General features: G+C 45.0%; 1 protein-coding gene across 2 annotated transcripts in view; it reads right to left on the bottom strand.

Annotated features, from left to right (window-relative positions):
• Window positions 1–6,246, bottom strand: part of LOC145346677 (nucleolar protein 4-like) — a 374,023-nt gene extending 367,777 nt beyond the window's left edge. For both annotated transcript variants that reach the window (XM_080194262.1, XM_080194263.1), the window contains exon 1: window positions 5,646–6,246. In XM_080194262.1, the coding sequence (XP_080050388.1) occupies window positions 5,646–5,927 (282 nt within the window). In that variant the 5' untranslated portion in view covers window positions 5,928–6,246. The remainder of the gene's footprint in view (window positions 1–5,645) is intronic.
• Window positions 6,247–14,093: the final 7,847 nt, after the last annotated feature.

Below are 14,093 nucleotides of genomic sequence, written 5' to 3'. Positions count from 1 at the left end.
CCATTTATTTTATCCGTCCGCCCAAGTAACTAACAGCAACCCCACTGTTAAGGCTGGTCTTTCTTTCTTATGTTTGATAGCATGCTTTTTTGCAAACATAAGAACATAAGAAATAGGAGCAGGAGTAGGCCATCTAGCCCTTCGAGCCTGCCCCGCCATTCAATAAGATCATGGCTGATCTGTCGTGGCTCAGTTCCACATTCCCACCCTCTCCCCATAACCCTTAATCCCCTCTCTTATCAAAAACCCGTCAACCCGCGTCTTAAAAATATTTAGCGAGGTAGCCTCCACCACTTCAACGGGCAGAGAATTCCAGAGATTCACCACCCTTTGAGTGAAGAAGTTCCTCCTCAACTCTGTTCTAAACCGCCCCCCCTTTATCTTGAGGCTGTGCCCCCTAGTCCTACTATCCTTTCTGAGCGGGAAGAGTCTCTCCACCTCTATCCTATCCATCCCATTCATCATCTTATACGTCTCAATGAGATCTCCCCTCATTCTTCTAAACTCTAACGAGTACAAGCCTAGTTTATTCAGCCTCTCCTCATAGCTCAACCCCCTCAACTCCGACATCAGCTTAGTAAACCTCCTCTGCACTCCCTCCAAGGCCAAAATATCCTTGCGTAAGTACGGTGCCCAAAACTGCACACAGTACTCCAGCTGCGGCCTCACCAATGCCCTATACAGCCGCAGCAAGACCTCCCTACTTTTATATTCAATCCCCCTCGCTATGAAGGCCAGCATCCCATTCGCCTTCCTGACCACCTGCTGCACCTGCAAGCTGGGTTTTTGCGACTCATGCACAAGGACCCCGAAGTCCCTCTGCACCGTCGCCTGCTGCAGTTTTTCGCCACTTAAGTAATAGTCCTTCCTACCATTATTCCAAAATTTCCACTAGTTGTTCTTCTACAACAGAAAGTGTGCACTCAACTTTCACACTACCATGAAGCTTTTTATTGAAAGAACTCATCCATGCAGTTATTAATTCATCGATTACACATCCTGTGACCTCTCCCCTACAAAATCATATGGTCTCTTGCTAGATGACTTTATATTTCCCATGGAAAACACATTCAGAAGAGCTTATTAGCTTTGAAGGTGCATGTCAGATCTGAGGCATAGAAATAGTATAATCGTTGCCCGAATAATTTTGTATATTCAAACTGTCAAGACAATCCAACAGGTCTGTACCATCAAATTTAAAATAGTCCAAACTCGTTTGTATCTGGAAATGCACACAGCCTGACCAAATGCCAGCCAGTGTAGACAGGGATCTGTCTGCACATACTCTGAAAAGGCTGTGGATTTGAACCTAGGATGCAGCAAGGCCACCCAGAGGCCTGTACTATGGAACAGCCGAATACATGTCAAGGTTCGTCGAAGCTCGTTCAGGTCATTTTTTCCAGATTAAGAGAGGATGCAGAGTTGTTGCAATATTAACTTTAACTTTATTAGCAACGTGAATAGAGGAACTCGGGCGATAACTAACAGGCGTTTCCCCCAATGTCTAATGAAACTTAAACGGAACTGCAGAGTTAAACAAAAATTAAGTATCTTGTTCGGTTTGAGTTGATACTACATGTGTGTCGTCTAGGTTGGAAATTTGTGAGCAATCGTTGAGATTGGGCGAGAGATTTTTCAACATCGGGTCAGAGTCATTTACGGAACAGAAATAGGCCTTTCGGCCCACTGAGGCAAAATCTAAATCACTGTAATCTAAACAAAAATTAAGATTTTGTTTTCCAAAGACTCAACGAGGCGTGTCGTCCTCAACAGGCGGAGTAGAACATCCAACTGCCGTTCATGACATTTTAAGGGAACAAGTACAACACTGTTCAATCTTGTCACTTCCTGTTAAAAGGAGCCGGATAAAAAACCAAATTTCGACTTCAGAAATTCAAAACATGTTGATTTCTCAATTTCTCTCAATTTAAGATCTCTCAATTTAAGCCTGTACATCATAATATCCATTTTGAATCTGGTATCAAAAGGGACTAGTTTAGATGTGTTGAGGGCACTCATTGCACCAGTTACACAGTCATCTAAATGTCAGAAGGTCATAAAACGATAAGATCTTAAAACGATAAGATTTACCAAACAGATAGATCATCGGTACCGATAAAGAAAAATCTATAGTACAATGAATGCGTCAGCTTTCTTCATTTGGGACATGGTTTTTCTCTCCCTTTCCCATGCTGGAAAATCGACACTAAATGAAGTACTCAGCAGGGTACAAATCAGGAGTGCATGTTATTATCCCCGAGGGCTCAAAATCTTGGTCATGAAAAACAGATGGGAATGTAAGCTCGTTAACCTCGTGCGATTCACACCTGTGGCAATTAGCACTGTATCTGGAAAATATTTAATTTTATTTTTCCGTCACACCAACTTAAAATGGCTCTAATGGCATCGCCAGCGATTCATTTCAACGTAAAACCGCTATATATCTACAAGAATTCGGTTTCATGAGAAATTTTTACGGCGATTGTGGCCTGCCGACAGCAATGTTGTTAGCAATGGTCATAGCCAGCTAAGTGTCACAGTTGCACACTGTGCAATTCTGTCTCAACGTCGCATAAACCAAATGTCCTTTCCAGGTTGCTGGCGAAATGGGGTGGAGGTGGGAGCAAGTGTTCCAATCTTGCAATGCATCCCAGGAGGCGCTGAACTGCTTCAGTTTCCAATGGTAAAATTATCAGCCCTCTAGGAGCTACTGTCGGTCACGATGACAAGTTGCACGGAAGCAGAAGATACCTTTTGGAGGGAGGGGGCGGGGTTTAAGAAAAAAAAGCTCGGGCAAGTATCACCAGGCATATCCCATCCCATCCCCGTGTGGAAACAAACCTGCCGAACTTATTTTTAACTAGAATCGCAGGCTCAGCAAAGAGGCCATTTGGCCCAATGTGCCCGCGCCTTCCTAACTCCAATTTGCCAGCAAGGGGCACTGGACTTTCATATTGGAACCAGAGACACCTCTCGGCCCGACAACAACAACAAAATCTAGTGCTGCCGAAAGCGACTCCCATTGTCTGGTTTTGGGGGCGGGGTGGATTTGAACAGGTTGATTCTGCGCCGTAGGCCGGAGCCGGGTGCAGGTAGTAACCGTCGTTTCCATGGGAACAAGGCGAGCAGCCGCCGCGAGCTGCGGAGAGACATTCTGGGCGCGAGGATCCCCCGCGGGCACGCGCTGCACCTCCCGAACCGCGACCCGGCAAATGTCGGCGGGAGGGGAGGTTGCGCTTGCTCGCTCGCAGGCTGGCGCGTTCAGGGGCGGGGCGCGTGGGCTCGCTCTCGCGGGCGGTTGAGGGGGCGGGGCGGGGGGTTGGTTGGTTGGTGGCGCGGGCGAGGGCGGGCGCGCGCGCGCTCAGGCGGGACCCACAGCCTCTTGGCAGCACAGTTAGATTTCACACCAGATTGTCGACAAGCCGAGCCGACCCGGCCAGGCAGCACCCGGCGTGGGGGGAGGGAGAGGAGGAGAAGGAAGAAGAGAGTGGAGGGATGGCACGGCACGCCATTCCGGGCCTTGTCATCCAATTTTGAACCTTAAAAATATATATATATATATATATACACACAGCCGGACAGCCACATCAACAAACGTTCAGTTCCCTCCTCTCACATTCACAATGACAAATCACACAGATGATCGACCGCAGAAACAAACACTAGACTCTACAAGCGGGAGTAACTTGCTCATAAAATAAATATTCCAGAAGGTAAGGTTAGGTACAGGCCTACTCGATGGCAATATGGTCGCCTGTAACACCCTGTATGCATACACAGTAACACTGATAACTCGACTGCCTGGTAAGGTTTTTAACACTGCCCTCTGACTCATGTCTACCTCAATGCAAGCATGTCGAATATAGCGGTGGATTCAAGGGTTTTACATCCATTCTTCGAACCAGATATCTTTGTGACTTGTTAGTCAAGGAAAAATATGTTAAAATACTTCTTCAGTATATTCTTCAACTGAGATCTTTTGCTAAATACTGTCTCAATCAAGTGCAGAAACTCCCCTTTCCCCTATATGTGTTTTTTTTATTCCAAAGCGAATGCTAGACATCTTTATTACATTTACTTGCCAAAACCTTCACCTTTAAATTTTATCATCTCCAACAGGGACGCTTCAGTTGGTGCTTTTTTTTCAGCATTTAATATATGTTGGGAGTAGGCATCAGATCCCACCCATGCTCTTATTCCGAACGATATTAAAAAGTATTTTATTTACTTGGTGTACACGAGAAACAAGACCTATAATCAGATAAATTGGATAGGTAGGTGACTAATCGTGGTCAGATTTTTATCAGCAGTCATCGCCTGCTGGTACCTTCGTCCCATCGTGATGAAAGAAATGCCAGGTCCTGAGGTTCTGTTGCCTGGTGACAAAAGTGCATATCCCAGACCACGGAGGATTATAAATGCAGAAATATCGATAAATTCTAATCTAACTCTCCATGATGCTGTTCACTGAGCAGTAAAATATCAAAATGCGCCGTCGATGTAGCCTCTGTAACCCACGAAATTGCCTGTACTTTTAATGTGAATGAATACAGTTAGCTTTCTGTGGAATGTATAAAATGGATACTGAACAGTGCAAAGCGCCCTCCCATTTTATTTGCAATTGCCTGTCCTGTTGATGGCACTTGTAATTCAGTCTCTTAGGCAATCGGGTAGTGTAGTTAATTAGCCCGATAACACAGACGATGTTTCTCCAGCTTCCATGTCTTTTAAAAGATAATAATCACGATGCCTAATTATCAGACAGCAACGGCGGATTTAGTGGCAAGAACGGATCTCTTGGGCAGACAGGAAAGAACTGTCCAAAAAGAAGTCCCAAAAGCCCCCAACATAATCCAGGTTGTCAGAAACGTTACGGAAAACAGAGCCCATCATTCGCGCGTCCTCGTTGTAATCACACCCTTTCTGTTTCACCGGGATAATCGCGTGGGTGGACGAGGGGATTTGGATTGTTAGCAAAAATGTTTCTGAACAACAGCTATCATCATTACTCATCTGATGCTATTGAAATCTACAGACATGCAAGTGCTGCTTAAAATAAGTGGTTAACCAGAGCCATTTAAAAAAATCTTCCTTATTAAAATGGAACTATAGAGAGGTATAGTTCTCGTATTTATTTTCGAAATTGCAGCATTACCACATGAAACAATACGAGATGTATTCGGGAAAACAGTTCTGTTTAGAAAATAACTGGAAAACTGAGGGGGTGGGGGGCGATGGTGGTTTACACACCCACCAGCGCTGCATTTGGCTCCCGACCAAAAATTCTGTCCCGACACTATGTAATGATATCCGGGATGCATCAAGCACTCGCACCTCAAATTATGCTTCAAAATTCGACTCTGAGCATTAATGCTACTTTTGTTTTTTTTAAATACTCTTCTAAGGTAAGTGATCGGGTTGTAAACTAAAGAAGCAATTGACCCCCAATGTAATTTTCCCTGGAATTAAATAGATGATAGGATGTGTACACAATCTGGACGTGCCAACCGAGGCAACATGAACGCCTGATGTACCATACACTGAAAGACCCCATCATCAGGCAGCCAACTGTGGCACCCCTTTGCTTCCTTACGTACAGACTTGGAAACAAATAAACATCAACTTTAATACAAGTGAGCACTAACCGTTGTTTTGACTGGCACGTAAAGGACCAGTTTACCACCTCCAGTCTTCAGCTCCTCCGACGATCCCAGCTGGAACCCTTTCGATTTCACCCAGAATTTAAATTTGGCGTTATCGGCAGAGCTGGGTTCCACTCCGCTCAGGAATTGGACGATGCGATCGTATTTCTTGCGGGTGACCGTCTTGGTTTTGCCCGAGTCCCCGTAGGTCTTCAGACACCAGTCCTGAAACTGACGGTACAGGTCCCGGTCGCTGCTGTCCCGGGCGGCCGCTTTGTTCTCCATAATAGCCCAGGAGCCTGGGACTCGAGTGTGGCTAATGTATGGACTTTTACACCTGGATAGCCCAAGACGGAACAACAATACGCCGAAAAGAGGGTATATTAGTCGACAAATCCCCTCCCAAGAGCAATGCTAATACAGTCTTTTTATGTTTCGAAATAAGATATAATGTGAACGGCACAAAAAAAAGACCGAGCAAACTGCCGGTTTTGTGAAAGGGAACGATGCGGCCGGGAGCCCCGCTCTGGAGGCAGTTGTTTTTTTTTGCTCTTGCCCCGTTGGTACCGTTAAGCAGCAGTAGCAGCAGTGCCGCCCTTGTCCGGATCGGTGCCGCCTGCGGGACTCTGGCCGTGCAGAGTGGAGGCGAGCGGATCACGCGGCGCGCTCTCCCGGCCCCCCCCGAGCTGCCGGAGACAGAGCGCGAGCGCCGGGCTTCCCCGCTCTGCCAGCTCTACCCCCCCCTTTTTTTTGTTTCGAGCCACGCGATTGGCCGACGGAACAAAAGTTTCTCTGGCGACGGCCAATCAATGATGTCACGTACAGCTGTCCCATTTAGGAATACAGTGCAACACGCATGCCTTCTGCACCCAGCTCGCCAGCGCGCATTCAACAGCTGATACAGGTGAATCCAAAAATACACGCTACCTCCTAAAAAGAAAACGAGGGTCTTTGTCCGACGTCTGCGCGAAACCAAACCCAGGAAATGAAGTAAAATTACTGTTTATATCAATCACATGTTTGTCTATCATAAACATAAAATAAACATATCAGACACTATTATTCAAGTAAAACATCTGTAAGAATACTGCACATTTTGGTTCTGAAATGATAACATGTTAAACATGTTTATCACTATCTCTCACCAGTGATACATGGTCACCTGACCCTCCCCCACTACTTTGCAATTAACAGTTTCAAATTAAAATTATTCCATTCAAGGGGTGTGGCTTCACTGTATCCCAATACATGATGTGGAGATGCTGGTGTTGGACTTGGGTAGGCACAGTAAGTAGTCCCACAAAACCAGATTAAAGTCCAACAGATTTATTTCCTCACTCACCTGACAAAGGGACAGTGCTCCAAAAGCTCGTGCTACCAAATAAACCTGTTGGACTTTAACCTGGTGTTCTGAGACAATAATAAATCAAATCATTACCTATCCCTCCATAATTGCCCTTGAGGAAGGGGCAGTGAACTGCCTTCTTGAACCACTGCAGTCAGTCAATGTAGTGTAGGTACACTCACAGCGTTGTCAGGGAGGGAGTTTCAGGATGTTGGCCCAGTAACAGTGAAGGAATGGTGATATATTTCCAAATCAGGATGGTGAGTGCCTTGGATGGTAACTCCCACGTTGTGGCATTCCCATCTATATGCTGCACTTGACCTTCAAGATGGTAGTTGTCCTGGTTTGGAAGGTGCTGTCTAAGGAACTTTGGTGAGATCCTGCAGTGTTTTTTGTAAATGCTACTGTTGCATTGGTGGTGGAGGGAGTGAATATTTGTTAAAGCAGTGTCAATCAAGTGGGTTGCTTTATCCTGCAAAGTGTCAAACTGCACTCCTCATAGAACTCTTGTCACCACAGAATGTACATGGCTAATCCAGTTGCGTTTTGGATCAATAGTAACCCCCCCAGATGTTGACAGTGGGGGATTCAGTGATGATAATGCCATTGAATGTCAAGAAATGATGGTTAGATACTTCTGTTGCTGGAGATGGCTATCACCTGGTACTTCTGTTGTATGACCATTACTTGCCACTTGTCAGATCAGGCTTGGATATTGTTCAGTTCGTGTTGCATTTTGACGTGGACTGCATTAGTGTCTGAGGAGTCACAAATGACACCAAACAGCAATGAACATCCCCCCTTCTGATCTTATGATAGAAGGAAGGTTATTGATGAAGCAGCTGAAGATGGTCAGGCTTAGGATACTCAGCTGAGAAAATCCTACAGTGATGTCCTGGAGTTGAGATGACTGATTTCTAAAAACCACAACCATCTTTCTTTGAATTAGATTTGAGTCGAACTTGTGGAAGGTTTTCTCCTGACTCCCACTGAGCTCCAGTCTTGCTAGGGCTCCTTGATGCTATCCTCACCCAAATATAGCCTTAATATCAAGGGTAGTTACTCTTGCTTCACATCTAGAGTTCAGCTCTCTGTCCATGTTGCAACAAAGCTATAACAAGGTCAGGAGCTGAAGTGGCCCTAGAGGAACACAAACTGAGTGTCAGTGAACAGGTTACTGCCACTTGATTGCATTGTTGATAACTTCTTCCATCACTTTGCTGATGGTCTAGAGTGAATTGATGGGGCAGTAATTAGCTGGGTTGGATTTGTCTAGAGATTGGATTTGACCAGGGATGCTGTAAGTTCTGCAGCGCAAGGCTTCAGTACTGTTGCTGAAATATTGATAGGTTCCATATCTTTTGCAGTATCCAGTGCCTTCAGCTGCTTCTTGCTATCATGTGAAGTGAATTGAATTGAACATAAGAACATAAGAAATAGGAGCAGGAGTAGGCCATCTAGCCCTTCGAGCCTGCCCCGCCATTCAATAAGATCATGGCTGATCTGTTGTGGCTCAGTTCCACTTTCCCGCCCTCTCCCCATAACCCTTAATCCCCTCTCTTATCAAGAACCCATCAACCCGCTTCTTAAAAATATTTAGCGAGGCAGCCTCCACCACTTCAACGGGCAGAGACTTCCAGAGATTCACCACCCTTTGAGTGAAGAAGTTCCTCCTCAACTCCGTTCTAAACCGCCTCCCCTTTATCTTGAGGCTGTGCCCCCTAGTCCTACTGTCTTTTTTGAGCGGGAAAAGTCTCTCCACCTCTATCCTATCCATCCCATTCATCATCTTATACGTCTCAATGAGATCTCCCCTCATTCTTCTAAACTCTAACGAGTACAAGCCTAGTTTATTCAGCCTCTCCTCATAGCTCAATCCTCTCAACTCCGGTATCAGCCTAGTAAACCTCCTCTGCACTCCCTCCAGGGCCAAAATATCCTTGCGCAGGTGCGGCGCCCAAAACTGCACACAGTACTCCAGCTGCGGCCTCACCAATGCCCTATACAGCTGCAGCAAGACCTCCCTACTTTTATATTCAATCCCCCTCGCTATGAAGGCCAGCATCCCATTCGCCTTCCTGACCACCTGCTGCACCTGCAAGCTGGGTTTTTGCGACTCATGCACAAGGACCCCGAGGTCCCTCTGCACCGTCGCCTGCTGCAGTTTTTCGCCACGTAAGTAATAGTCCTTCCTACCATTCTTCCTACCAAAGTGGACCACCTCACACTTGCCAACATTAAATTCCATTTGCCATTTCCTGGCCCATTCGCCCAGCCTATCTAGATCCTTCTGCAGACTCTCCACACCCTCCGCACAATTTGAAGAATGGCATCTGTGATGCTAGGAACTTCCGAAGGAACCCAACTTGAATTTTCTTAGCAGTTCTGGCTAAAGTCTGTGTGCAGTTTTGATTGCTGCATTTGCGAAAGGATATATTGGCCTTGGAGGGAGTGCAGAGAAGGTTCACTAGGCTGATACTGGAGAGGAGGGGGTTAGCCTATGAAGAGAGATTGAATAGACTGGGTCTGTACTCGTTAGAGTTTTGAAGGCTGAGGGGGGATCTTATAGAGACATATAGGATTTTGAAGGGGCTAGATAGGGTAGAGGTAGAGAGATTCTTCCCACTTAGAAAGGATGGCAGGACTAGAGGGCACAGCCTCAAAATAAGGGGGGGGGGCAGTTTAGTTTGGAGTTGAGGAGGAACTTCTTCACTCAAAGGGTGGTGAGTCTCTGGAATTCTCTGCCCATTGAAGTGGTGGAGGCTACCTCGCTGAATATATTTAAGTCACGGGTAGATAGGTTTCTGATAGACAAGGGAATTAAGGGTTATGGGGAGAAAGCAGGAAAGTGGAACTGATCCACTTCAGATCAGCCATGATCTTGTTGAATGGCGGGGCAGGCTTGAAGGCCTAGATGGCCTACTCCTGCTCCTATTTCTTATTTTTTTATGTTCTTAAAGATCATTGTGCAAATACTTCAGCCTTATCTTTGGCATTAATATGCTGGGCTCCACTATCACTGAGGATGGGGATATTTGAGAAGCCTCCTCCTCCAGGAAGTTGTTTAATTGTCCACCACCATTCAGAGCTAGACCTGGCAGGACTGCAGAGACTGATTCTGATGATATTCCTCACCAATATTGGATCAAAATATTCAGCTGTTTGGAAAAAGTGTTCCCTGCCCCCTACTATTTGGTCATGGATTTCCTTCGGATCGCAAAGGGTTGAGAACTTCATCTGGAATAGGCTCATGACAGGGGCAGTGACAATATTGGGAGAGCCTTAATAGGGCCTTCCAGTTTGCTTTCCTCCAGGTACACAGACTGGTTGCCACTTTGAAGAATGGCTAAAGAAGTGGAATGTGGACTTTGTGCCACTCCCCTCCCTAAGCCACACCTCAACCTTCAGATGGCAGGATCTGAGTGGTAAAGCTAACATATCCAAGGAGGCCTCAAAATTCAGATAAATTATGTAAAGCTTCCTAGTGGGTCCTTAGAGCCAGAGCTCTGGTTTCTACTTTTTGGGCAACAACAAATAGGCCTCACCACTAACAGCAATTATCACCCTTAGAGTAGTATCTGGATTGCCATTCTGGGATTTTGACACAGATCTCTGCCAAAACCTAGACATTCACTTGGGGATCGTCTTGGCCTTGTAACCACCTAAAAAGTTTATTTATTAGTCAAAAATAAGGCTTACATTAATGCTGCAATGAAGTTACTGTGAAATTCCCTTTGTTGCCATACTCCGGCATCTGTTCCGGTCAATGCACCTAACCTGCACGTCTTTCAGAAGGGGAAACCGGAGCAAACCCACACACAAATACGGGGAGAATGTGCAAACTCCACACAGAGACCCAAGCCGGGAATCGAACACATGTCCCTGGCACTGTGACGCAGCAGTGCTAACCACTGTGCCACCCTACTGCCCACACCTGAAAATTCAGGCCATGTCAAATAAACTGCACCCTTGCCTAACTAGCAAAGGAAATTTAAGGTGTAGATAGCATACATTTTATCCGTCACATTTTCATAATATAAGAAAAGGAAAGTAATTTTAATAGGTGTCTTCAGTTAACAAATATAACCTTCAAAAAAAACAAGTTGTATAGAATTAGAGATGATAGGTGCAGTCCATACTACTACTTAACCTTGTCACAAAAGACATAGATGACAATGTTTATTTAATGTTTTTTTTAACTGCAGTGTATTGCATGTGGAAAGGGCAAATACACAGAATGCATACACACATCTGGGAAAAGCATTAAACAGCCATTTAGCCTCTCAAGCCTGGAAGCCATTCAACAGCAACAAATATTTATACTGTGGCTTTAACATAATAAAACATCCTAAAGTGTTTCACAGGAGCATTATAAAACAAAGTATGCCACTGAGTCACATAAATAAACTTTAGGTCAGATGATCAAAACCTTGGTCAAAAAATGGGCTTTAAGGAGAAGCTGAAAGGAGGAAAATAGAATAGAGGCAGAGAAGTGAAGGCAGTGTATTAGAGAGCTTGGGCCAAGGCAATGGAAGGTATGCTCACCAACAATGGAGTGATTACAACTGAGAGGTGCTGGAATTGGAGGAGCACATATGTCTTGGAGCACTGAATGGTTGACGGAGATTACAGACATATGGAAGGGTGAGGAGGAATTTGAAAACAAGGATGAGAATTTTAAAAAGAAGATGTTGTTTGATTGGATGCACAGCAATGGTAGTGGAATAAGACCTGCACTATCTAAGACATGGGCAGCAGAGTTTTAGGTGAAGTCAAGTTTCTGGATTGTGGGACCACAGCCAGGAATGCATTGGAATAGTCAAATCTAGAGATAATGAAGATATGATCAAGGGTTTCAGTAGCAGATGAGCTGTGTTAGGAGTGGCTGAATGATGTTATAGAGCTGGAAATAGTGACGTTTAGTGATAGCACAAAAATGAAGTCAGAAGTTTTTTTTTCCCTCTTTCCCTCCAGATATCCTCCAGCCTCTTTTCAGGAAATATGAGCCTTATGATATCAAAGGAGAAGACTGGGCCCAATATACTGAGCGCATGCGTTGCTTCTGTGCCAACAACATTGAAAGGGATGAGAAGCAAAAGTGATTTTCCTGACAGGGTGCGGGGCTCCAACTTACAATGTGATAAGAAGTCTGACCTATCTGGATGCCCCTGACTCAAAAACTTTTAATGAACTGGTAGACCATGTAAAAAAACCACTACGATGTGAAACTCTTGGCAATTCTCCAGCAAAATCGCTTCAACATGGCTGGGAGAACCCATGGATAAGCTGTCACTCAGTTGTTGGCAAGATTGTGGAAACTAGCTGAACTGTGAATTTGGACTGTCTCTTAATGAAATGTTACGGGACAGATTGCTATGTGGCTTGAACGACCTAACATTCCAAAAAAAGCTGTTGGGAGAACCCAATTTGGACTTTAAAAAAAGCCAATGGGATGGATTTGTCACTTGAGTGTGCAGGAAAAGGAGCTATAAGGAGTGTCAGGCAGCAATGTTTTCCAACGAGGGGGAGGGACCTCATTCAATCAGGCATTAAAGGGTCCCACTTGGTATAGGAACCCTAATGTCATCCCCAGATAGTCAAGGAGCAACAGTGCCATCTCCAAAAGTATTAAAGAACATACTTCAGGTGTATAGTTGTCAGTTGATGGATTACCGAAAGCACTGTCAAAGGACACACTCACAGCGATGTTTTGGGCGCAGGCAAAATGCACGTTGACTCAGAAGAAAGCCAAGGCTGGTACTTGAGCATACCATTGATGTATCTATCCCTTCTTCCACAGACAGAGTCACTACAACTAAATTGTATTGTAACAATGAAAGTTGCCCCAATAATGGTGGAATTACTAGTAAATGGCTTTCCCTTGGTAATGGAGGTGAACACGAGAGCCACAGTCTCTGTTATCAGAGAATAGACCTATGATCAGACATCCAATTCCTGAGGTTGGAAGATATGAAGGCCAAGCTAACTACCTACACATGGGAAGCTTTACAAATAAAAGGCACCACAGTGGCCTCAATGACTTATAGATAACAATCAGCTCATCTCCCATTCATTGTTGCATGGGGGCATGGACCAAGCCTTATGGGGAGAGATTGACTCCAACAGATTTGGCTCAATTGGTTGGAAATCTTCAGGCTAAGCATGGAGGGGCTATACCAAGTTATCAATAGATACCCCTGGAATTTTTCAGAAGGAACTGGGGAAAATAGAAGGAGCCAAGGCCCAAATCTACAATGACCCCGACACTATACCTAGGTACTTCAGCGCAAGGTCGGTCCCTTACTCCATGCTAAAGGAGTGGAAACTGAACAAGGACATCTTGAAAGCTTGGGTATAATAAAGCCAGTGCAATTTTCAGAATGGGCTGCATCTGTAGTCTCTGTTCTTAAGCCTGACAAATCAGTTTGTCTCTGTGGGGTGATAAACTGATAGTCATTCAAGTCCCAAACTCGACATGTACCCTATGCCCAGAATCGAAGACTTGTAGCCTAGGTTATTAGGTGGAATGACTTTCTCCAAGTTGGATATGAGCCACACTTATCTCCAGCTTGAATTAGATGAATCCTCCCAGAAATATGTGACAAAAAACATTCATAAGGGACTCTGCCTTTTGGGCTCCCACGGCATGTGCCATCTTCCAAAGAGTTATGGAGAACATCCTTCCTGGGTTACCCAAGATAGCAGTATACTTAGCTGACATCTTGGGGGCTTTAGAGTAGGAGCACCTGGCTAACCTAGAAGAAGTCTTGTCATGATTCTCCAGGGTGTGAGTTCACTTGGAAAGGGAGAAATACGCTGCCCAGGCAGCCAAAGTAACCTATTTAGGAGATGGAAAGGCATTGTATCCAGTAGAGAATAAAGTAAAAGTCATGAAGGAGGCACTGACCCCAAGGAACACCACAGGGTTAAAATCCCTTTTTGGGGTTAGTCAATTATTATGGAAAATTTATCCCAAATTTGGCTTCCAAGCTGGCCCTTGCATGCCCTATTACAACAATACCACAAGTATATTTAGGAAGCTCTGCAGGCAGAGGCTTTTTCTCAGATCAAATGTCAGTTAGTCATCCAATTTACTGGTCCATTTC

This window comes from Carcharhinus amblyrhynchos, chromosome 8, assembly GCF_965287045.1.
Source record: "Carcharhinus amblyrhynchos chromosome 8, sCarAmb.v2.hapA, whole genome shotgun sequence".
Classification (NCBI taxonomy): Eukaryota; Metazoa; Chordata; class Chondrichthyes; order Carcharhiniformes; family Carcharhinidae; genus Carcharhinus; species Carcharhinus amblyrhynchos.
The sequence above is the reverse complement of the archived record's forward strand: the minus strand, read 5'-3'. Positions and strand labels throughout refer to the sequence as shown.